Here is a 24,746-nt window from a genome sequence, read left to right on the forward strand (position 1 = left end):
GGGAAAATTTGTCCATCAATATTTTCAAACCAAATAACGTGATAAAATAATTTTTAAAAATACTTACAGAATCGGAAGCCTAAGTGGATACACTCTTTCCTCGCCTATTCAGATGGAACAAATTGACTAACTTTCTTTCTGCCAACAAAAATCTTTTGGGTAATAGAGCAGCATTTATGACAAATTTGAAATATTTTGACATTTTAAGACTGAAAACTGGACAAGCATTGGTAAGGTGTGCAGTTTTGGCTAGCTAGACTCCAGCAGTACCCCAAAGTACACTGGATCCCCAAGCCTTAGCTCTTGCCAACCTGCATCTAATAATCTCTGGATTTAGGTAAGCAGGACATGTTTCTCCAGGAAGAGTGCAAAATACCTCGAGAATTTCCATGTATATAGGTGGGATGCACTGAACTCTGTTTGGTTTGGATCTTCTTAAGTACGATGATGGGTTTCCATATGGGTCAGACATCCCCCAAAAATAAGAATTCCAGATCTTTTGACTGAGCATTTGTTTCAATGTACTACAAGCCATGAGAAGGGGATAATTTAACATCTAATAAAAAGTTAGGCCAGTAAATCCAATTCGACAAAAGTTGGTCAAATGTAATTTAATGCGAACAAATTTATTGAACTGATTTAAAAAGATGTAACAAAACTGTTAATGAAGGAAATGTGAGATTATTCATCGGAAATGATTTTCAGAAATCATTTGATATGAGATCAAATGCATCAGATGAATGGCTAAAATGTACAATGAATTGACTAAATAGTAGAAAATAAGATAGTAGTTCATCATAAAGGTTCTTGTTGGGCAACTATGGATGGTTTTGTTTCCCAGAGTAACTGTTCCTGGAACTATTTCATATGTAATATTTATTAATGATCTTAATTCTAAGTATGTCTGTAGATGGCAAGCAGAAACGTATGATGTTTCAAGGAGACAAATTTTGATCAAGCAGATTTAGGAATGAAATCTATACACATCTTATGTCCTTATTGATCAAAAGAAGCAACTTGGGGAGAGGGGATCAATAAGGTGGGTATGGAGTTCTTTATATTCCATCAGAAGAGACGAGAAAGAATAGCTACACTGAAAACTTAAAATAAATATAATTTAAGAATTAACTACAGTTATTGACAATTAGAATTATTACCATGAAATTATTAACATGAAATGCCAAATTCAGATGTAGCCAAAAAAGATTTTATAAACACAGAATTCAGCTTCAGAAGACATCAGATGTAAAGCTTGATGCCAAAGTGAAATAAAACAATTTGAGGCTGGATGGAAGTCTGTAGCCAAAACTATTTCCCAAACTGGATCATTATCCTAAATAACTTTAAAGTATTTTGCTTCGGTTAATTTTGCAGCATAAATAAATGACAATTGTAAATAATGTTGGCTGCTCACAAATTTGAGTGTTTGCTACAAACACATGGTTTGAGAATTGTATTAGAATTGTTTCCATTCTGCTACCCATTTTAAAATGAATTTTCCTCCTCAAAGTACCTTGAACTACATAAGAATAGAATTTCCTTTGGTGTTTGGTTTCCTGCTTGTGTTTATTCAACAAGAACTTTGAAGCAAATTTAGAATGGTGCATTAGTTTCAATGCAGCTGTTTGTTCAATACTTGGACACTTTCCCAAATGGAAGCAGGAAGAGGATAAAGAGCACTCGGTGGCCTTGGCCATTTCACACATTGTATCTCAGTCATCTCCAATTTTACGACTTGGAAGATCTCAAATTGATGCCTTCTTAGCTCCTTGGAATTGCATGTTAAATATTATTGAGCAAAAGCATCAGTCATGGCATCATTTGCACTATAAAATATGTTTATTTAGATTTACGTAAGTACTGAATAAATTAAAAAAGTCTCTTTGTTAATTGCATTAAATTAATTGCAATAAAGTATGAAGGAGATGACACTTGAAGACAGAAATGAACACTGAAGATGTTTGAAAGGGTTGAGTTTTCTTAATTTCAAATATCTTATAGAGAACTTACCTTTCCCCCATCACTTCAAAATAGCTGTCATCACCCCATCTTCAAAAAAAAACTTCTCAAGATCATCTCCAATTGAATGTCAACAAAAGGCTCCCGTCAGCATCTTCTCACCTTAGCATCACGTTTCATGGATGCCCAACTCCAACTCACTGAGCCTGCACAGAAGCCGTGTCTTGTTCAACTCTCATCTGGCTTTAAACCCCATCTCCATGCCTTAACCCATTCAGTTTTCCCCCACCTCAGCCTGCCTTTGCCACTACCTCCGACCATGTCGCCAAGACACCTAGCCATGTTATCACCTCCAGGCTTGATTATGCTAACTCTATGCTAGCTGGACTTCCCAACTTTTCCCTCCACGAGCTGCAGACTATTTATTCAAAACTCTGCAGCTCTATGAGCCTATCACCTCCCCCCCCCCCCCCACCCCCCCATTCTCGTGCAGCTACACTGACCAGTTGGTCATGATAATGTTGTATGATGAACTGTGAAACTATTGTATAGGCTTGTAAACTGCAATATTTCAAAACCTATACAAAACTGCTATGATACCACTGAAAAGGGAGGGAGTCAAGAGGGCCTCTAAGAATTGACCTCGAGAGCGGGGGCCAAAATGGTGAGGCAGTTGGGATGGTGGGGGGGCAGACATAAAGCAAACTGGTGTTTGCCGGGCAAACGGCTGGGTCGAGAGATCGCAGGGGCAGCATGGGGACGTGTGGGAGGGAGGGATGAAGGGTGTAGAAGAGTTTCTCACGAGGGAAGGAGGCATTGTTAGAGCTATTGTCCTTCAGATGAGATGTTAAGCCAACGTCCTGTCTGCCTTTCATTAAAGATCTCATTGCACTATTGAAAGAGAGAAGGGTGTTTCTTTTAGTATCTTGACGAACAATTCTTGTTCAATCATTTTACAGGTTTTGGTTGATCTTTGCTGTGCGTGAAATGACTGCTGGAGTTACAGTCAACTTACTTCAAAACAACAGCTAATCTTGCAAACTAAATGTGAAGCGTTGAGTCATTTTGGTATTACACGCACTAAATCAAATGTCAGTATCACTCTTTAAAGTTGAACCTTGATATTTTCCTTATGTGGTACAAAAAGGAGAAAACATAATCTTTTAATTGTTGAGAATTTAAGTTACAAGGCAACACATCAAAATCTTTTTAAAGCTTTGTTTCCAATGTTGTTGGTGTTCAGAAACAACATCAAGCATGACACTAAATGTTTATACATTATTTCAAATTATTAAATCTGGTTTACAAATATTCAAATAAAGAGACATGGGCAACACCAATCCCCCGAAAAAGTAAATTTACAAAATTCTAACAAGTAGAGTAAAAACATTTTTCTGTTATCAATCTACATGGAAGCCTTTATAGCTTTTTAAGAAAAAAAGCAACTTGCCCATCTGTAACAGGCTTACAAAAAGTGCAAAATTAAGAACCGGTTTTACAAAAAAAAACTATGTACATCACACATCAGTTAAATATATTCATTCAGGGTTTTTTTTCCCCATTGGTTAATATTTTCTTCTACTAAAACATCTATTATTTACTTCCAAGCATTTTATGTGATCAGAGCACCGCTACAAATGTCCTCATCTGTTCACTAAAAATAATAAGTCTCCCATCGATCACCAAAAAAAGTCTCCCATTGGTTACCAAGAAAGAATGTCATATTCCTGAGTTGACCACATACTATTCTTGACAGTGACCGTTAAGTTTACAAAGAATAGTTAGAAGTGAGACAGGGACAATTCAATTATTTTCCTCAGTAATTACAGGTAGTTTCAGCACAAAATTATCAAATGTTTCCCCAAGATTTATAGTAAACATCAACAGCTACACCTCTGGTCCTTGGGCATCACATTAGAATAACTTAACTTAAAACATTTTCACCATCCTTAAAAAGCATAGAAAGTAAGTCATGTCAAAAAACGTTTAACTATCCACTGAACAGTTGTTGTAAAGAATGTAAAATTCTGCTACTTTTGTTAGAAAATAAATTTGTATATATTTACTCCTTTTTTTAGCTGCATATAAATGTTACAATTTTTCAACCAAATTATTATCTGTTTATGAGTCACACAGCTGTCTACTACTCTGTCAAGTTTAGGTAAAAACAACTCCTTAGAAATCCAATGAAAACTGAATCGGTTTAAGAAAATGTAAAAATTGTTTCTTACAAGCCTGCAAATTCTGCTGCTGCAATACACGGAATACTGTGAGCCTGCTCACACCTATTTAAATTTCTCACAAAATTTGATCGTGGTTGCATACCAGTTTAGCATCCACAAAGCACTCTGCCAACAAATTAGATATTTTGCTGAGAGATATTAATGGAAAAAATAATCAAAAGTATTTGATGTACAATGCCTTCATGTTTTCTGAGTGCAGAGTAACGTAAACTAAAATAATTTATAGCCGCGTTATACCAATTATATGCAATAATACAAGGTGCATGGATAAAATATCCATGCAGTTCTTAATAAACCATAATCATAAAAATATTTGAATAATTTAAAAATATATGCATTAACTATTATGGTATAAATGCTTACATGGTATTATGGAACTGAGATCATTGGTAAATCTTGTAGATGTATGTTGCAGTCGTAGATGTATGTTGCATTTAACTCTGCCTGGCTGCTATCATAACATAATAGATTCAGAATCCTGGATCTCTGCGCATGGTGGTAAACAGGTCTCTGCACTCAACTCTGTGGATTCAGCTCTCAGACTTTCTTGATGCATTTGTGTACTAGGAGTAGGATGTTCTGCACTGTATGTTGGTATTTTGATTGGGCTTACATCCTTATCCAACAATACTTTAGGAACTGAAACAGTGAATCCACTTGCAGCATTCTCTTGAATTGCACAAATCCCTTTTTCATCATACGTTGCAAGTAAATGTGGATCATCATCCTCTAAAGTCAGTGCTATATGCTTGAAGTTTAGAAAGTTTTGCTGAGCTGCACATGCCAAGTGAACTGGAGTTATAGACTTGACTATTTTACAGGAGCTATTTAAACATTGCCTGACTGGAGAAGTCTGTGTGATGGGAAGCAAATGTGCAGGATTCTGAGAATTTAAATTTCTGATGGGGTCCAACTCAAGCCCAGCTGGTGAAGATCTGGAAAGACTCTGGTGAGAAGGCATTATATGGTGTACAGGAGTGCAAACATCCCAGGACTGTTTATGTGTAAATGAAGCATGTTTGGTAAGCTGTGGTTTATCTGACAATTCTAAAGACATAAAAAGATTAGGTGTGCTGACAGAAGTGTTCTCTGCCTCTGTTAAAACATGCTCCTTCTGAGGCAGTGCATCGTTTTCATCTGTTACTTCAATAATTTTAATTTCATTTATTGGTTCTGAAATAATCTGATCATATTTATATTCTGTATCTGACAAATTGTCATATTCAGAAACATTTGAGGCCCGTCTTTCATTATGATGCTCTGCCACAGTTTTTGTGCCTTTGCTATCCATGTACATTGAAATTCCTTCTGGCAAACCTCCAAGGGATGGATTCTCTTCTCCAGAGGATGAAAACTGAACTATCGTAGGTTGTGATTGATTAATAGGGGGATGTGGTTCCCCTAGTTGAGGGTCTTTCAGATCTGGATAAATATCCGATGTTTCCAACACTCTTGGGTTTAACAAATGCATTTCATCACATAACATCTCTGGAGGATCTGGAAAATGTATTTCAATTTCATCACAATCCACCACTTCTCCATGACAACTATTTGGAGAAGGCTCATTATTTCTATATTCTTGATCCAGGGACTGTTCATCTACCTCCTCTGTAATAGGTGCCTTGAATTTTTCTGGAGAATCTGTTACATTTTCAATCACCTGAGTTTGATCAATTTCTGAAGAACATAATGGCTCTGTTTGTAGTGATTGGGTTCCAGATATTACAGTTGTTTCTGCAAATTCAGCTTTGCTCATGCTTATATAATTGATTATATTCTCTTCTGGAAAGTCAGCTGTTTCGCTTACTGGAAGTACAAGGTCAATATTTTCTAAACATAGAATTGGATCATTTTCTGCAATATGAGCCATACACTTTTGAGATGAAGTATCTTCCTCTTCTGGATACTGCTTTGTCCCTTTTGCTGGGAACTGAAGTGGGTCCATTTCTGAAGAAACAGCTTCACCTTCTTTTGATAACTGTATCTTGTCTTCTTTAGGATGTCTAGATACATCCTGCAGTGGAGGTTGATCTTTGTACATTTCCAATGTTTGTGCCTGCAACGTCTCCATGGAAGAGACCTTATTACTTTCCGAAGACTCAGGAACAGAAAGCTGGATTTGGCTTTTTTCTGCCTCTCTATCAGGCTGCAAATCATTTGAACGAGATTGGAGCATTGTATTCTTGCCGTTGACCATGACAGTGGTCATCACTTGTAATAAAGAAATTTCCTGCCCTAATGGTGTCTTGGGAAACTCGTCGGGTTTAGCTAAATAGAATAAAAGTGAAAGAAAATGGTGTTTAAGTATGAAAATCTTACAAAAAATTAAAGCAACAAACCGCTAAATAAATTCAATATTGATTCTTGTTATTCTCAATACTCTCTAGACTTAATTCAAACACGTGAAGCAAAACGAAAAACTTTCATGTCACATAAATCCAATGTGGATCTATGTTGGACAACAGCAACAAATTACATTTGAATAGCTCCTTTCACATTGGGAGGACAAGCTGAAAGCAGGTGTTATCAGCCAGAAGACTATAGCAATATTCTGATTTTCTTTCAGGTAGTGAGAATTACAACTGCTTCAGCTAGTGGGAATTATAAGCCATACCATAAGAAGCTTATTGAAAGATTATGCACTCATAACAAATGAAACCAAAATAGCTAACTAAAAACACACAGGAACAAATTGGACACAAGTGTAGCAAACATAATGCCCCACCAGATGTCAACGGAGAGAGATGAGAATGTCATTTGGACACAGGAAGACAGAAATCAACTGAGGAAATAAATGACAGAATAGATGATAAATTAATAAAAAATCAACAAGATTGATAGAGGTTATACAAAGGAAAGAGAAAGAGTGATAGAAAACAAAAAGAAAACAAAGCTCACAATTTTAGCAAATGAAACTCTAGGTTCATCATATGCTAAGTTATGAAAGCAATTAGGTTATAAACTAAATATATATAAAATAACTATTTTTTGATTCATTGTTTTTTGATTCAGAAGTGTGATTGGCAAATGGGCAAGATACAAATGCATCAAACTTTAAAAAGATTTTAAATGGAATAATTGCTCAATTGAAGCAATGCAAGAACTATTCGATTATTCCAAGGTCTGAACAAATGGATAGTAAACACTTTAAAATTAGACTCTCTGTAACATGCTGGAATAGCAACAACAACTTGCATTTATATAGCGCCTTTCACATCGGGAGGACGTCCCAAGGCAAGAAAAATTATTGTGACACACTCATGAACGACTTATGTCAAGAACTGCCTTATACAATCCTCTGTCGTTGTGCCAACATAAGCCAAAATGAAATACAACTTCTGACAATATTAACTGAACAGAGTTCAATGCTCTGAATGCTTTAAGTAGTGTAAAAGATGAACTTAATTTTTTTAGAACTTCTATTTCAAGAGTTTTGAGATCAGAAGAAAAGGATAAAAGTCAAAATGGGCAGCATAATTCATTAGATTGTAAAAGTTAAGCCTAAACAATCAAAAATCACAGCATAATTTGAAAAATGAGGCAGAACACTACAATATGACACACTTGAAAGATGGATGTTTTGTTTTGGTCAGACGGGAGTCTCTAAACCAAACAATTGACAGTTCCACATATAACTTTATTTGACTGTCATGGAGTGTGCACTTTCTCCAGAGAGACACACCCTACTTAACTGAACCCAGAGAGTTTAAGCCCATGTTGGGAAGTTATGTTCCAAGTTGAGACCAGAGCAGTCAAAGAGAAGGGAGAATTTAAAGTTCAAGTCAACATGAGGCCATCAGTTGCAAGATATAGAAGCTGACTCAAAGAAGAACTCAGGGCCTTGGGAGCAGTCAACCTGTTTGCCTTTTCAGCTTGGAGAATGCCATATGGCCTGCCAAGATGCGAAAGGAGAAGCAATGATATAAATGTGATTGAGAATACACACATAAAACTAATTTTCAGAATAAGTTGTGAATTTTTAGGTCTTGTGTTTTAGTTTATCCATTCAGCTAATTCCACTTCTTTGATCTTCCCCTCCTGCTTCTTCACCTCACCTACCTCAAAATCTATTATTATAGATGAATAATATGATCCATACTTTCTTCCCCATTCTTCCCCATAGTTTGTGTTACAACGTTAGTGGAGAAAAAACAAACAAGACTTACTGTATTGCCATCTAGTGTTGGAAAAGTGTTTCCTCCACTTGCTGGTAATTATTATCAAGGGATAGTTTTTTCCAATTAGCAAGCAGTGGTAATAGAACAGAGATGTTCCAGAGACAGTATTACAAGGTATTCTGTAAGAACTCACTGGAAGTGTGTCTGAAGATTTATACTTTAAAATGTATATAAATATGAATTACTAGTTCAATGGTAGAATAAACTAATTATGGATTTATTTGGGGGTATGTTTTATTGCCTTGAGTGGAGACTATCTTCAACTGTTCAACTTTAGCTGATTCGGAGGCTGATTTGCTCTAGCAATATCCTAAAGCAAAGAGGTGCATACCTAATTGATTTGCATTTTGGGGGTGAATTTGGATGAGGAAGCACATATAAACCAAGATCATTAGAAAGAAAGTTGAGATTACTTGGAAGGCAGACAGGTATATTGGCTGTCACGTTCATTGGCTGCCTCAGGTTGGCTTTGAACTCAATCATTGTGACAACTACTTTTACTGACCATGTATCTAAGCATAATGGCAGACAAAAGATCTCAATAACTATTTTTAAATGAAATACCTCACAATAACCACAAGATGGTGTCAGAATCCAAATTTTCAGCAAGTATTTCAGACATATGCGCAGGAAAGAGCACAGGAACGATTAAAAAAGCAGCTCTGGTTTATGACATATTTCACTTAGATACCTAGCTACATATATGAAAAATTCCTTTGGTGCTGTCTATCTGTTCTGCTGATATGGCAATATGAAAATGGCTGCTCAACAAAAATTGAATAGTTTGAGGCTTGATATAGAAATCAAAATTAACAACTTCAGAAATTTCTAATGCGCTCATTGAAGACTTATAGTGCATTCTGCAACCCCTACAAAAAATAGCCACTGAATACAGGTGTAATTGAAGTGTTTATAATAATAAAAATAATCCTTGCATTTGACATAGTGCTTTTCATATCTTCAAGATGCCTCAAAGCGCTTCACAGAATATACTGTAAAGTGAATTGACTGTACATTTTGTGGCCGAAAAGCGGCAGCGACAACGTGTTTTAGCTTGAAACAAAATAATTTGATTTGGTCTTTTGATGTCTTATTTGATAGGCTTCAGCTGTTGTTTTGGCTCTATTAGTTCCCGAGGAAGAGTTCAGTTTTTGAATCAACAAGGGGCACTCTATGAATGTGCATACCTGGTGGTGGAAGTTCAAGCCTTATTTTTCTTAGTTCAGACATTGACTCTTGTAGGTGCTCAATAACATAATCATCTTCATACTGAAAGTTTTTAGACATCAATTCCTGAAGGAATTCTCTGAGGTGTTCTAAAGACATTTTCAGCAAACGCTCTGAAAAAAAACCACACCTTTTGAAGTATCATTCTACTAATTTAATAAGTCCATTACACACATCATATAGATGCTGAAATATAAATGTGTGAATTGAAAACATCAGTTAACAATAGGTTGGTAAGAATAACTACACAAAATAAAACATAAAAGTTCAATGCAAACAAGTACCCGGATATCCCTAAACAATGTTGGAAGCTAGACCCTGCCTCCACCAACCCAATTTCCACTGACCCCGTTCCCCCAAGAAATTATAACTGGCCATAACAGTTTTAGGTTAGAGAAAGTGGAAAAAATTTCAGGCTTCCTGCTCCTAATCACTATGCATATAAAAAATCCTTTGCCGATAAGATGATTGGGGAAAGCATAGTCATAGAATTTTGAGGTCATGTCAAATCTTAAAAGATAATTTTCCCAAGACGACACAGTTAGATTTGGTAACTCTCAACATGGGGAGCTGTGAACTCAAACCCACATCCTTTCTCACTCTGATAACTGCACTCTGTGCCACTTCCTGGAGCTTTTGCTATCTAAAGGTTCAGTATTACATTTCAACCTTCTGAACCAGCAAATATCAGCACTGAAGTCAATTTATTCCACTCTGGTTAATGTTTTTGGCACATGGAAACCTAGGAAAAAAATTACTTATTTTGTAACGCTCTGTTTACTGGTGTGACAAAGAAATGTTCAAACCCAAAATACATTGCACTGATTTTAATTACAGAAATACTGGAAGTAAATATTGTATCTCCATAGCATCCTTCAAGTCCTGCCTCAAGACCCTCCTCTTCGACTATGCCATTGGTCACCCCCCTTCCCCTCACCTCCCTTCTCTCCCCTGACCCCAGCTAGGGTCTGAAATGCTGTATACTGTCCAGCGCCTTGGGACATCCTCCCGACATCAAAGACGCTATACAAATGTAATCTTGTTGTTGTTTTTGTTTTTGTAGCAAGTCTCACTCAAACCTTTGATTTTAAAAAATATATATTATACACATAGCCTTGTACATCTCGAATATTGCTTGGAGGAACACTAGCACAGGTCTGCGGGTTGTTGTCTCCTTTTTGTCAGAGTTTACATTTCACAGAAGACTAAAATGACAGGTATAACCCCACACACACACACACACCTTTTTGATATGGTTCAAAAGAGCAATGTTTAACTCAGAAGCTAATTTTTCTTTCAATACTCTGCTAAGTAATTGTGAGTCTTTAAGTCGTTAGCATTTAGCTTAATTTATGTACAAGATCTGGTTAAATGCCTGAATGTACATTGACACAGGATATGGTTACTGCCTGTAAAAGCTCACGCTCAATGCAGGATGTGTGATAAATAGTGAAAGATTCATTCCGATAGGGCTCAAATTGAGCTAGTTGTATCCATGATGAAATACCACCTATGATTTAGTGTTCATGACTGTTCAGTTCTTTGAATGTGAGAATGAAGGTTACAAAATGAAAGGATACAGTTTCTGTGAAATAATCCTATTGTGAAACATGTCTTGAAAGACATATCTTAACAACTTTTCAGCAGGCATATGTGTCCACAACAAATGTTGTAGTGTGAGATCCTGTTTGTTTTATCTTTGTAAGACAAGGAATTTTTACTAGAAGCAATCCAGATATACTGTAAATGTTAATCTGGGCACTATAAGAAGTAAGAAAAGAATATTGGGTTCAGGAGGGTAAAGTTATTTTCCTTCTTAGTTTCACAATGTTAAGAGATACTGAATTGGGAAATGTGCTTTCTTCCCCCTCCCCATACACAAATTTGTTTCCAACTTGATGTCTCATGCAAGATGCATATTCCTTCAGACGAGTCGTAAATGATCTGTAGATTTCTCCAGTCCTGTCAACATTGTTTTGGGAGTATTAAACATAACCTCCCTTTCTATATCATGGGACTGGAAATGGATTCAGCTTTTCCTTCAGAAACTGACCCATTGTCACACACTGCTCCCTCTTGTGGGCATTCTATCATTTAATGAATTTAAAATGTCTTCTACCACATAAAAAACCTACATTCTATTATTCCCCAGTAACACAAAAAACTAATCATTGAAAGCATTATTTTGGAAAAAAAGATTGTTCAGGCAAGATTAGATATCAATGATATAAAGTTTTCAAATAAATTTTTTGCACTGAAGTACTTTAGTTATGTGGAAAAGGGTTCATTTTCTGACATCATTTCAAAATGTAGCAGGAGTCATCTTACTTTTGTGCAGTTTCAGGATGGTGTAGGCCATAGCAGCAAGGACTCTCTCCCCCTCCAGAATGTAGATATCCCATAACCGCAGAGTGAGCGTGAATGGTGTCTATTTAACAATAAAAATTATATTAACATTCTGAGGGTGTGAATTTGTCCCTTTGGAGGAGCAATGTTTTTTTTAAAAAAATGCAAGAATTATTTTGTATAACAGAATCACCTTACATGCAATCTCATAGCTGATTTATTCAATTGAACTCAATTGAAGCAGAGGAAATCAAAACATTTTGTGAATAAAACATATAAACTTGAAACAACTAGCTGGCAATGGTATAAGTCTTCTGTGTAGTTTTGAAGTCTAAGCCCATTGTTACTAACCAGTTACCTCTAAACTCCTCTACCATTGTAAAGATATTATTCTATTTGAAGGCGCTACATAAATTCATGCTGTTGTTGTAGGAGTAAGACACAGTATAAAATTCAACTTACTCTTTCTATGAAACACTGTAGGAACCATTTGGTGGTATATATTCCTGTAGACATTTGTTCTTTGTCCTACAATACAAAGTTAAGAAAACTGAAATTGTAGCCAAGTACCACTTTCATTTAAAGGTCTGGTTCAGCTTGATTCAGATACCAACATCCTCAGCTCTGGGTCAAAAGGCTGATTGTGCATTGGTTTTGAGGTAATAGATTTGGCATAACTTTTAATGCAGCACTGGAAAAATTGATTGTCAGATGTACCATCTTTTGCATTAGTCTTTGTTAAACCAAAGTGCTGCTTATTCAAGGGCGTGATCTCATAACACAGGTAAAAATTAGAAGGGAGTTTCTTCTTCTATTCATTCATCTCATGGATTTGTGACATTTTGCATACAAAAATAGTCGCTACTCTTAACAGTAAATAGCATTTTATGGAAATGATATATAACATGCTTATGCGCTATTTATTTAAACAATCTTTGTTGACAATTAATTTTACATGACAAATTAAGTTCACCCATCTGTGCCCTATTCTTGTTCCTTGGAGGTCCAAAATGGAAATTTTAAAAATGTTAATGTTTGATCAAAGAACTCAATATTTTATATTGAAATTCCTCCTGCTTCTAAGTGATAATAATAGTAGCATCTTCACTCGCTACAGTAGAAAAGATTTTCTTGTTGTTTATGGTGACAGAAGTTGAAAACATTCTGTACTGTCCATTTGTTTGATTGGGTAGGTTTTCATAAATTGTTGAAAACACTGGAATCTGGAACATGGTAAAAGTAAAACATTCTATTCAATGGTTCAACCCAAAAAGATCCAGTAAGCCAAAATGAAGATGGGACAATAATAAGTAGAGATGCACAATGTCAGCAATACCTCAGCCAAATTATTCTATTATCATTGAAAAGCTATTTGTTGACTATTAGAATATTAGTTCCAAATTATTTGTTTGAAATAAAACTGACAATGAGTTTTGTTGCTTTGCATACTTGAATTCTATTATGATTGATAACCATAACTTTTTCTTTGAAGAATTTAAGTTAACAAATGCATACATGGTCCTTTAGGCTGGTGAAATACCATCATGGACTGCTGTACAATCCTTATATCTAGCAGACAATCTGCAGAGCAAATACTGTACATGTATTTCAATTAATTCAGCCAATTGTAACAAAAGTATTGTTACTCTATCCAAATATTAAATGCGCTAACCATCAAAATATATTGAACAAAATAAATGAATAATGAACCCGCTGTAAAATAAGAGGAAAAAAAAAACAATACAACTGAATGGTTTAATCAAAATTCCAGTCAAAAGAACAAATAATTATTTGTAATTTTTTACCAAATGTTTCTTTAGCTTTGGCAACAGTCGACTCAAAATCTGATCATGGTGTGCCTGAAACCTTTGAAGCTTTGGAAATCCAGGAATGAAAAATCCTTAAGAAAAAAGAACAAAAGAAAACGTATTATGTAAAGGTACTAGTTTAAGCAGACAGGAAGAAAAGTGAAGCACTGTTAAGACTATTCCTGTAGATGACATAATATAAGCATACTGTAAATTAAAAGGTCAACTGATGCTTAGAAAATATCATCCATTGTTACAACAACTTGCACTTATTTAACTCCCATCATGCAAATAGTGCTAACCAAATAATATTTACTACTAGTTCTTAATTTAAGGTTTATGCACCATTTTTACTGGACAGTATAGTTGGGTAGCACTTAGGATATTTATGTCATACTCCACATTTTCAGCTTCAGCTTTTATGCCCCACGCTCAGGAAGTCCATCCCGGAATCCCTCTGCCCCACCCCGTCCATTACCTCCTTCAAGACCCATTTGAAGACTTTCCTATTTGAATGTGCTTTCGATCACCCTCCCACCCTCTTGATTCCAACCCCTGGCTTAGGTGCAAACCCTCAACTATCCAGCACCATGGGACACCCTTCCAACATGAAAGGCGCTATATAAATATAATTTTGTTGTTGCTTTAATCTCCAAAGTTTTTAGTCAAAAGAGAAATGCAATATTTCCAAATGGTTAAGTGCACGTTATATGATTAAATTAATTGAAACATTTATAAATTTGAGAAAGATCAAATCTATCTTTAAGTGATGAATTTAACCCCTTTGTTCCTATTGCAGTAATGCATCATCCAAATGCTTTGATTAAATTCAATGCTTAGATGAGCAAAAACAAACTGCTAACGTTGCATTAAGTTATTACAAGTGACACATAAATCTGAGCTGCAATTCTGAAGCTGAAACAGTAGGAATGGGAAAGAAGGTTCTTTGTTGTTTTTGCTACAGAAATAGCGTTTTTTTTACACAATGTTCTTTGCTAATAACTAGTAAAAACAACTGCGAATATAAAAGGGAAATGCATGGCACAATAGATCAGTGTGCTTTATTTTCTACATAGTCATTGTTCCAATTTGCAGTCACTAGCCCTCAGCGACCCTTCTGTTCTAACAATTACACTTTGTAAACTCATCCTTAAATATATATATCTTGTGGGCGTGCTGATACTTTATTTCCAAGATGACTGAAATTTGGTTCTAATATTTTATTTGGAAGATCAGGCTACCTTAGTTTTTCACATATTGAAAAAATGATTATAAAATGTAGTGCTAAGCAAACTACAGAATTTGAAAAAATGAGATTCATTGTGCAAAGAATGTCACAATTGTGCCTGGGTACAACATGGCATTGACAATTGTATTTTATGCTAAAACCTGCACCTGGTGTTTGCACAGAATAAGAGAGGACTTAACTGTTTCAGTGGCATTCTTTTTGATTGGAGTATCATTTGATTCATACAAGTGAAAGGGTTCAAGATCCCTTGAATGTATGTAAATCTTATTTTGGCTATTGCTGTAAGATCATGAGATAACAAATAACTTTTTGTTTTGCCCACAAAATATAGTCAATTCACTTTAGAGTATATAAAGTATGTGAAGCGCTTTCAGATGTCTCAAAGACGTTTCACAAACGCAGCAGAGTAGGTGGAAATAATATATATGAAAAATGTGTTTCATTTAGATAAAGTACATCAAATTTTTAAAAATAATAATTTTACTTCATTTTGTAGGTGCTCATTTCCTTTACAGGCAGAAGTTTCTTTAGTTAATAGTAAAAAAAATCACAAAATTGACTTCAACGACTCAGCATTGAAAATTGGTATTGTATATTGCATAAAAGAGAGAATAAAAATAAACCACCTTACTAATTGGAGGAGACATTTCTATTCTATTCAAACATATTCTTAACACTGGGTGCAACAGACGCTAAAGTATCAAAACTGTGTGTACAACTGTATCAGGTTTGCCAGCTCCTGGTATTACCAACTGGGAATGCTGTGGCAACACCACTTGCTGTCCTTGATATCCTGATGAGATTTAATATTGGATTCCTATCAAATATTGAATCTCTATTCAGCTATAGTGTTTAACCCTTTACAGGATTTTTCCACTAAAATACAATTGAGATTACTTTGCAGTACTTGTACGGGAGAGTACCTCAATTTTTAATTACTGTATTATGAAGAGCAGGTACTTATACCTGGGCAATAGGCATGTATATTTTTAAAAATACATTACTTCTATAATATTCATGCAAGAAACTGTATTAATCCACCATTTCTGCAGTCCAAATTATTAAATGTCATATAGAAGGAATTTCTGGCAGAATATAGCCACCAACATTTTTTCCATTCTGCCCTGACGGTTTTTGAAAGAGTGAATACTTTGGAGGAAAAATAAAATATATTGACATCAGAGTTGAGAACAGATACACTTCCAAGAAATCCTTTTGACTTATGTTCCTCTTTTCCCCTACCACACAAATTTTCTAAAATGAAAGATATCATGGGGCTCCATGGAGGAGCCGTAACATAACAACTGGTGGTTTAAAAAAAAACTATTATTCATAGTACTTACCCAATGTTATCTTCCCCATTAAAGATGTCACAGAAAAAGGTTAAAAAGTTCAAAAGGATAAGAGGATATTGGTAAGAGTGAAAAAAGTCAATTTGCTGATAATTTTTTTTCACTTACTAACTATACTAAACTATTTTCATCTGATCAGCAATTATTTTGCGCTTTATAAAAACACAAACACTGCTCATATCGGAAAGTAAATATTTTTTAAATTTACAATCATTCATGCAATGTGAAGGACTAAAAGAGGGATATAAACTGATTTGAGTATGCAGAACATAGCACACAATGTAGAAGCTACATCGCTGATATCATCATCCTCGCAATAGCATCACGAGTGCTTAAGACGCTTACCATGCATTGAATGTTTCTTATTGGTCAGTAATTGAGACAATGCCCAGAAAGCATCCTCCTCATTTAAATACATCAGTAGAATAGCTGCAATCTGGCTCATTCCCTGACAGTAGCTCACCTCCTGCAATGAAGATAATTTTGGTTAATTCTCATAAAATACTACTTTATTAAGAATATTTCACACACCCAGAGAACTGGGTGCATTGCAGAGTACATGCAAAATTAATTTTATGTTCCCAGCCTCACCTCACTCAGAGGTATACCTGGCATTGCCCCTAGCACAATTCTGATCTTGCCTGCCTACGTTCAGCAATGGATGGTTCACTCCGGGAATTTTCATTGCAATGCTGATCAGTGCAAGAGGCTTTATCGCTTGGAAGGTTTGAATCTAAGACGGAGCTCTTGTTTCTTGTCTTCTGATCATCCCTTCATACCTGATCTGCAATTTTAATATGCTGCAAAAATGTTCCAATCTTTTGCCTGGTGGAGTGGAGCTGGGTGCAACACTGAGCAGAGAAGCTAACTCAGCACACACCAGGAATCAAACCAAAAATCCTATGGTTCATACTGGATTACTGCTACAGTAACTCAATCATAAGAGTTTACCACTGAGTTCTGGTGAACTGTTAATCTAATTCTCTCTTTCAAATGTTAATCTGCAATCCATTTCCATCAGTTTCTGTTTAGTGTACAAATATATTATGTATTTTTGGAAATTAATTTAATGACTACGTTTACAGTTTCATTCAAATATCTTACGTGGCTCCTGATAGAACCATTCCGAGTGCTGATATCAGCACTTCTCCAGCTGACATCGAGTATTGCTGTCAGCAAAGTGACGATGTACATCTCAAGCCTGCTGGCAGGAGGCATCCACTTAAGAAAACTAGCTGTTCTGGAGATGCATTGCTCCCCCTTCAAACAGAACCTCACCTTTCAAATTTAATAGCAGAGGAAATTTCCATGAAGCAAATGTTTGAAAATACTGACAAATATGGCTGCAAACTGAATCGTCCATAAGATGACTTAAATCCGTAGAGGCGTAACATGAGAGGTTTAACATTCAACAACTGAGTATTGCGCATTAGATTACTTGTATACTATTTATTATACTAATATCCTGCCTTATATTATGAATGTAACTTGATTTCCTTACCGTGTTGTATACTGAATAGGCGGCAAGTACATGAAATAGAGCTTGCTGTCTGTTCAAAAAAATATATAGTTAGATGGTATGCTATATGAAGAAAACACAGATAAAGATTTACACAATTGTCTGTTTCCTGCACTTCAGCTATAGTACATGAAGAACATACTGTACCAGTATTTTGAAGTTCTAAATGGTAATAGTCCAGTACAATGCATTTATCCCATTATAACATATATAAATAGAATGAAATCCAGCTGATAGTTGTCAAGTGTTCATGATTTTTGAAATATGAAAAATGAGTGTTCTCAACGACTGGTATTAGAATTTTAAAATAGATAGATCTGTAATGGTAATTTCTTCAGGTTCCAATCATATATATGTCACCTCATATATATCATAGGTACAAACAGGCTGCATACACTTATCGGAAACTTAATTTGCACAGTGATTCAGAATAACTTGTATCTCAACCTTTTACAGTCCCACAGAATTTAAATAAACTCAGCTGTGAAGGTTTCAAAGTTTGCTGAATAGTCTGAATTTCTCATTTACATTCAGGTTGCTTTCATTTAGACATTACTATTTTTAAACCAAGGCTTAACTTAGATCCATATAGAATTTCAGAAAAAAGGAAGTAGTAATTGGAACATTTTTTTAAAAATGGTGCATTCGACTCTGCCAAAATATTTGAAACTGTTGCCTCTAAGTGACCCTGGAAACCATGCCAAACAGATTAAGATTCCCACTTAGCATTTTGGCTGTAGCTGCCGAAGTGAAAAACTACCTTTAATTTTCAGTCACAATTTAAGTTAAAAAAAATTCACTCTTGACGTTCCCAGAACAACAAGGATATGGGCACATATGGACAAAAAAACTTTACAATCCATCAAAACAGAGTTATAGCACATTTGTTGTTCCATCTACTTTTAAACCAGCTGCTGAAATTCTCAAAGAAACTCGAGAGTGACGAATGTTCCTCCTACTTGGATTTCAGCTTGGCTGATATGTGACTGCAAAGGCCAGAATTTAGGTCATGTTGAGAAAGTGACAAGAGACTAGATATAGAGGGAGGGAGAAGAACGTATTTCTACCAATGACTTACAGAGTAAAGGCACTTCCTGACGTACGCACAGCCATACAAAAAGGGAAGGTTGTAAGGTTTTCTTGGCCAGCTGGGTGTCTGTCACACGTCGAAACCCATCATCGAACTTAAGAGTATTCAAACCAAACAAGGAGTTCCATTACAATAATAATAATCTTTGCATTTGCGCCTCATCACATTGGAAGGACGTCCCAAAGCACTTCACAGGATTTACTGTGAAATGGAGTGACCGTGAATTTGTAGGCAAAAGTGATAGCACAATTGCGCACAGCAAAGTCTCACAAACAGCTATGAAATGAGTGACCAAGTTTAGTTGGGGGATATTGACCAGGACACTCCCTTCTCTTTTCAAATATTCCAAGGGATTTTAACATCCACCTGAACAGGCAGATGGGAACTCGGTTCAACTTTTCACCTGAAGGACAGCACCTACATTCCCCCAATGCTGTACTGAAGTGTCAATTTAGACCAAGATGGGGCTAGAACCCTTCTGACTTAAGAGGCGAGAGCCAAGCTGACACGATGACAGTAGCTCCAGATTATCTTGCATGAATATCAGGATGGTGTTTTAGATTCATAGATTCATAGAATGTTACGGCACAGAAGGAGGCCATTCGGCCCATCGAGTCTGTGCGGCTCTTTGACAGAGCAAGTCACTTTCACTAACCCCAATCACCAGCTTTCTCCCCATAACCCTGCAAACCCGTCTTCCCCAGATACCTATCCAGTTCTCTCTTAAAAGCTGTTATCGAATCGGACTTCACTGCCCTTTCAGGCAGATCATTCCAAATTCGAACAACTCGCTGAGTGAAAAAATTCTTCTAACCTCCCCTCTGCTTCTTTTGGTAGATATCTTAAGACTGTGACCACGGGTCAGACACACCACACCTACCAGCGGAAACAGCTTTTCCTTATCTCGCCTGTCGAAACCTTTCATGATCTTGAAGACCTCTATCAGGTCCCCGCGTAACCTTCTCTGCTCTAATGGGAAAAGTCCTAACTTCTCCAGCCTGTCCTCATAGCTAAGGTTCTCCATTCCTGGTATCATTCTCATGAATCTCCCGTGCACCCTTTCCAGTGCCTTAATGTCCTTCCTGAAGTAAGATGCCCAGAACTGGACGCAGTACTCCAGCTGAGGCCTAACCATTGTTTTGTATAGATTAACCATAACCTCCCTACTCTTATACTCTATGCCCCTACTAATAAAGCTCAGTACACCAAATGCCTTTTTTACTGCCTTATCTACCTGCCCCGCTACTTTAATGATTCGCTTACTTGAACACCCAGATCTCTCTGTACGTTCACCCCCCTTAAGATTGAGCTCCAAGTCTATATTGCCTCCTATCATTTTTCCTACCTAAGTGTATCACCTCACACTTATCCACATTGAAATCCATCTGCCACATGTCAGCCCATTCCACCATTCTGTGTATGTCTGCTTGCAGTTGGTTACAGTCCTCCTCACTATTTACTACCCCACCTAACTTTGTATCATCTGCAAACTTGGAAATAGTGCTCCCTATGCCCAAGTCCAGATCAGTAATATATATTAGAAAGAGCAGTGGTCCCAATACCGATCTCTGGGGGACACCGCTGCACACCTCCTTCCATTTCGAGAAACACCCATTAACCACCCTCTGCTTTCTGACACTCAGCCAGTTCTTAATCCAAACTTCCACCATCCCCTTTCAGTCAGCTGAAAGCAAACAGGAAATTAAAAGAGGCCCCTCCAAATATAGCAGCTGATGACTGCAAAGCAGGTCATAGGTCTGTTCATACCCAAAATTGGAGGAGTAACTTTGGGAAACCTAGAGATATGTCATCAGCAATGACATATCTCTTACATGGCATCACAGAGCACTTGCCAGGTACTGTGCTAATAATGAGAATTTGAATTAAAATTGTAGATCCGAGTCTTGCTAAGGATATTCAATAGGCATAGTTAATGCATAGTTGATGAAGATTGCACAAATGCTTCTCATTTCTATCTTTCAGAGTCACATCCGTTACCAATTTACAAGAAGCTGCACTGATCACTAGCACAAGCAGCAGTGACATCTTTGAGGAGGATTTTGGTCCCCAGGAAGTGGAGGAATTAAGAGAAAGGTGACCTTGGGGTTGATGTCTGACTGACATCCTCCTCCCTTCTAAAGGCTCTGCATGAAACTCGAATTGCAGTAAACTGTACAACCAGTCAGATTAATGCACATCACAGGGCAAAGTAGGTGTTTGAGCAGTACGTGGTGAAGCCAAGCACCAGAGAGATGAGGAGAAAAGAGAGTTGGAAATATGCCTGCAAGTGCACTGTCACGATGGAGGTGGGAGGAAATGGAAGAAATGTCTCAAGTTATAAATATTGTACATTTATCCCTGAGATAACAAAATCTTTTTACCATTGCTCTTTGTTACATGGTTCCAACCTTTATCAACTGTTATTTTGTTTCACTAATGACGGATACTCTGACTTCACTGTTCTGCGGTGAGAAAATCTCAAAGAATAAAATCCCTACTTTGACGGGTTTCTTAAAAGCTAGCTTTTTAGTCACATCTACTCTTCTGCACAATCACTGATTCTATTCCCGGTTGTAACCTTTTGTCAATTCTCAACAAGTAAACCAACTACTCAAACAATAACAGATTTGTAGCAATTTTAAGTATTACTGCATATAAATAAATTACTCAAAAGGTGCAACACATCATGTCATTATAAAGTAAACCACAAAGATTTTTATTTCAAGTTGATAATGTCTTAGTGATTCTGTGACTGTACCACAAACCAATCTGCACTAAAGTACTATAAACCAATCAGTCAGAGCAAAAATAGCAGTGTGTTTTTCCTTTAAATGCTGCTGCTGTTTTGATAAAGCCACAAATACGTGGTTTACCTTTTAGAACCTTGTAACTGGCCACTTTTCACAAATATTAACAGCTGAAACTAAGCACACCATGCAAGACTAATATCCTGTTTAACAACACAGTTAAACATAGTTTTTTTAAAAAAAAGAGAAGCATATTTTTAAACCCCAGGCTTAAACAAAAATTATTAATCTCAGCATGCTTGTTTATTTAGACCAGGTTTAAATTGTTTGTTTCTGGAAATTCTAACAGATATATATCAAGGACTTTACAAAGATTCAAAAGCAGAAAGGTTTGTGCATTCAATATATCCCACTTTCTATCTCATATGTAAACGCACATCCTCATTTTAGATTCTTCTTGAAATGAGATTAGATCCCTTCCAATACATTTCAGATATTCGTCAAACAGTTGTTGGAGATCCACATTTTTAAGATCATAAATTTATGAAAAAAAAGCAAAAGTGGAACACAAAAGTAAAGCTATGCCTGAATCACACAAATTATCCAAAGATAATTATAATTGCCTAAAACATAAACAATCATAACACATCAGAAATGCACTCATGTTCCAGATGCTGAATTACATCTCATTATTAAACAGGAGCATTGAAAATTAAACCACCTACTTCACTCCGAATCGATCCCGAAACATGATGTGGTTTCTAAAGGTGCGATTTACATCAAGATCTATTTGTTTGATTTCTGTGGAAACAATTTGTGCTTGTGCTTTCATTTTCTATAAGAGACAAATATCAAATCCTTCAATTAATTAGAGCATATTTAATTGTCAGGAAGTTACAAAGCCAGGCAATGATATTAGGATAAAAAGGCCTTCAAAACAAACAATTACATCTATTCATAACCACACTGCAACCCCACACTTTGCCTTAATATGAGATTGTTTATAGCGTGTTTTAGGATGTGGAATGTGAACTCCTTGATTTACCCAACAAAAAAGTCCAAATGCATCCTGAAAGCTGGCTGGCCTGCTTAAAAACGACAGCCTGTTTTTTTTATATATAAAGTTCATTTTCAGAGTTATGAGTGAAAAAGGAAGAAACATTGGTGGCACCTTGATGAATCGGAATTTGGATTTTTTGAAAAAAATCATAGGAAGCCAGACACTGTGCAAAAAGCTGCCTGTCTTTCTTTGTGCTCATGCAGTGAATGCTGAAGCACTGACTAAGATTGTGCAATTATAATGCTGGTTGGGATTTTAAGGCCCCAGTCCCATGTCATAATTGGGGTTTTACTGTGTATGTGTTTATTTTGTTAGTTGACCAAAGTACTTAATAAATAAACAAAAGATTTCCAATTCCATTGGAGTGTAAACATAAAATAGTAACAAGTCATACAAGTTGCATTATGCAACAATAACCTGCTATCTGTCCACTCTGCCCCCAACCTCTGGAATTCCATCCCCCAGTCACTCCGCCTCGCCCCCTCCTCAGCCTCCTTCAAGTCCCGCCTTAAGACCCTCCTCTTCGACCATGCCATTGGCCAACCCCCTTCCCCTCCACTCCCTTCCCCTCCCAACCCCAGCTCGGGTCTGAAATGCTGTACTCTGTCCAGCGCCTTGGGACGTCCTCCCGACGTGAAAGGCGCTATACAAATTTAATCTTGTTGTTGTTGTTGCTGTAGATTTTATCTGATCACTGTAATGAAGCTTACTGCTATAGAATACACAGTATCCCCAATAACTTCACATTATGATGGGGCTTTCAGAATGACAATGTGGGGCCTGGTAAGGCATGAGTTACTGCAAAGGGTCTATGTACTGTAATTGAGGGTGACAGTTGGAGCCTGGGCAATATAAAAGCTGTCGAATGAACTGCTGACCACTCACTCTTTCCCCTGGGTCTGGATCAACAAAGGTCCTGAAGGCTGCCAGGTCAGAAAGAACAAAGGAATTCAGCAGCCTTGTCACATGGTGAGACTAGGTCTGCTATGGAGAAGGCCTATGGCTGTTGAGAGCTGTAGCTGAGAGACCAGGAATGCGGATTGAACGAGAGGGGTGAGAACCACGAATGAAAGTAGGTATAGAGGGTGTGCGTGGAACACCAGTCAACTGCACATTCGGGGTGTGGTAAAGCTAATAACTATTTTCTGTCCCTGTTGGGGATACTGGAGGATCCCTGTGGTTCCCCCTTATACCAATAAACCACTGATTTGTAAAGTAAAATAAAAACAGAAGTCACTAGGAAACCTTGCAGGTCAGGCAGCATCTATGGAAAGATGAAAGTGAGTTAATGTTTCAGGTCAATGAACTTTCATCAGAACAGTGCTGACGAAAGACCTACTTTCCTAACTTCATAGGTAATTGCTGTGTGTGGAGACAAAACTGTAAATGAAGTTTCACTCCATACACAGCAATTACCCATGAAGTCCTATGAGATATTTTGACCTTATAGCTGATATCATTGTTATCATTAACAAGTATTATCATTAATAATAGTCACTCATGTACTTTTTTTTACTTTTTTTTGATCCAACCTCTTCTACACAACACAGCTCCATTGTACAATGGTATCAACATAAATTTACATGCTGATCACTGAAAAAAATTGATGACAGCAAAAAAAAGTAAGGTGTATGCAATAATTTACCTCATATTTCCCCTCGTTTTCTGACTTCAACTTTTCTACATCTAATAAGATTGACCAAATCTGCCCCCGAAGCTGAAGTGGGATTCCCTTATAAATTCTGCGGATCATCTGGAATAAAGACACATGCCAGTGTTACGCATAATGAAAATAATAATAATAATTCTTCCATTTGATAGAGCACTTTATCACATCTTCAAGACATCTCAACGCGTTTCAAATATTTTGCACAACAAAGACTTTCTATGCAAGAATTTACCCTATACAAATATCATACTATCCAAGTCAGAAATTTCAACTTACTATATTAGTAAAAAGTTATTCTA

At 36.6% G+C, this 24,746-nt stretch overlaps 1 protein-coding gene across 5 annotated transcripts in view; it reads right to left on the reverse strand.

Annotated features, from left to right (window-relative positions):
* Positions 1-3,098: 3,098 nt before the first annotated feature.
* Positions 3,099-24,746, reverse strand: part of LOC103174934 — a 33,424-nt gene continuing 11,776 nt past the window's right edge. For all 5 annotated transcript variants that reach the window (XM_007887587.2, XM_007887586.2, XM_042341491.1 and 2 more), the window contains 9 exons: positions 24,424-24,531; positions 22,444-22,553; positions 17,864-17,912; positions 16,708-16,828; positions 13,759-13,853; positions 12,416-12,481; positions 11,936-12,035; positions 9,568-9,720; positions 3,099-6,470 (listed from right to left, as the gene is read on the reverse strand). In XM_007887587.2, the coding sequence (XP_007885778.1) occupies positions 4,657-6,470; positions 9,568-9,720; positions 11,936-12,035; positions 12,416-12,481; positions 13,759-13,853; positions 16,708-16,828; positions 17,864-17,912; positions 22,444-22,553; positions 24,424-24,531 (2,616 nt within the window). In that variant the 3' untranslated portion in view covers positions 3,099-4,656. The remainder of the gene's footprint in view (positions 6,471-9,567; positions 9,721-11,935; positions 12,036-12,415; positions 12,482-13,758; positions 13,854-16,707; positions 16,829-17,863; positions 17,913-22,443; positions 22,554-24,423; positions 24,532-24,746) is intronic.

This window comes from Callorhinchus milii, unplaced genomic scaffold (assembly GCF_018977255.1).
Source record: "Callorhinchus milii isolate IMCB2004 unplaced genomic scaffold, IMCB_Cmil_1.0 Scaffold17, whole genome shotgun sequence".
NCBI classification, from domain to species: Eukaryota; Metazoa; Chordata; class Chondrichthyes; order Chimaeriformes; family Callorhinchidae; genus Callorhinchus; species Callorhinchus milii.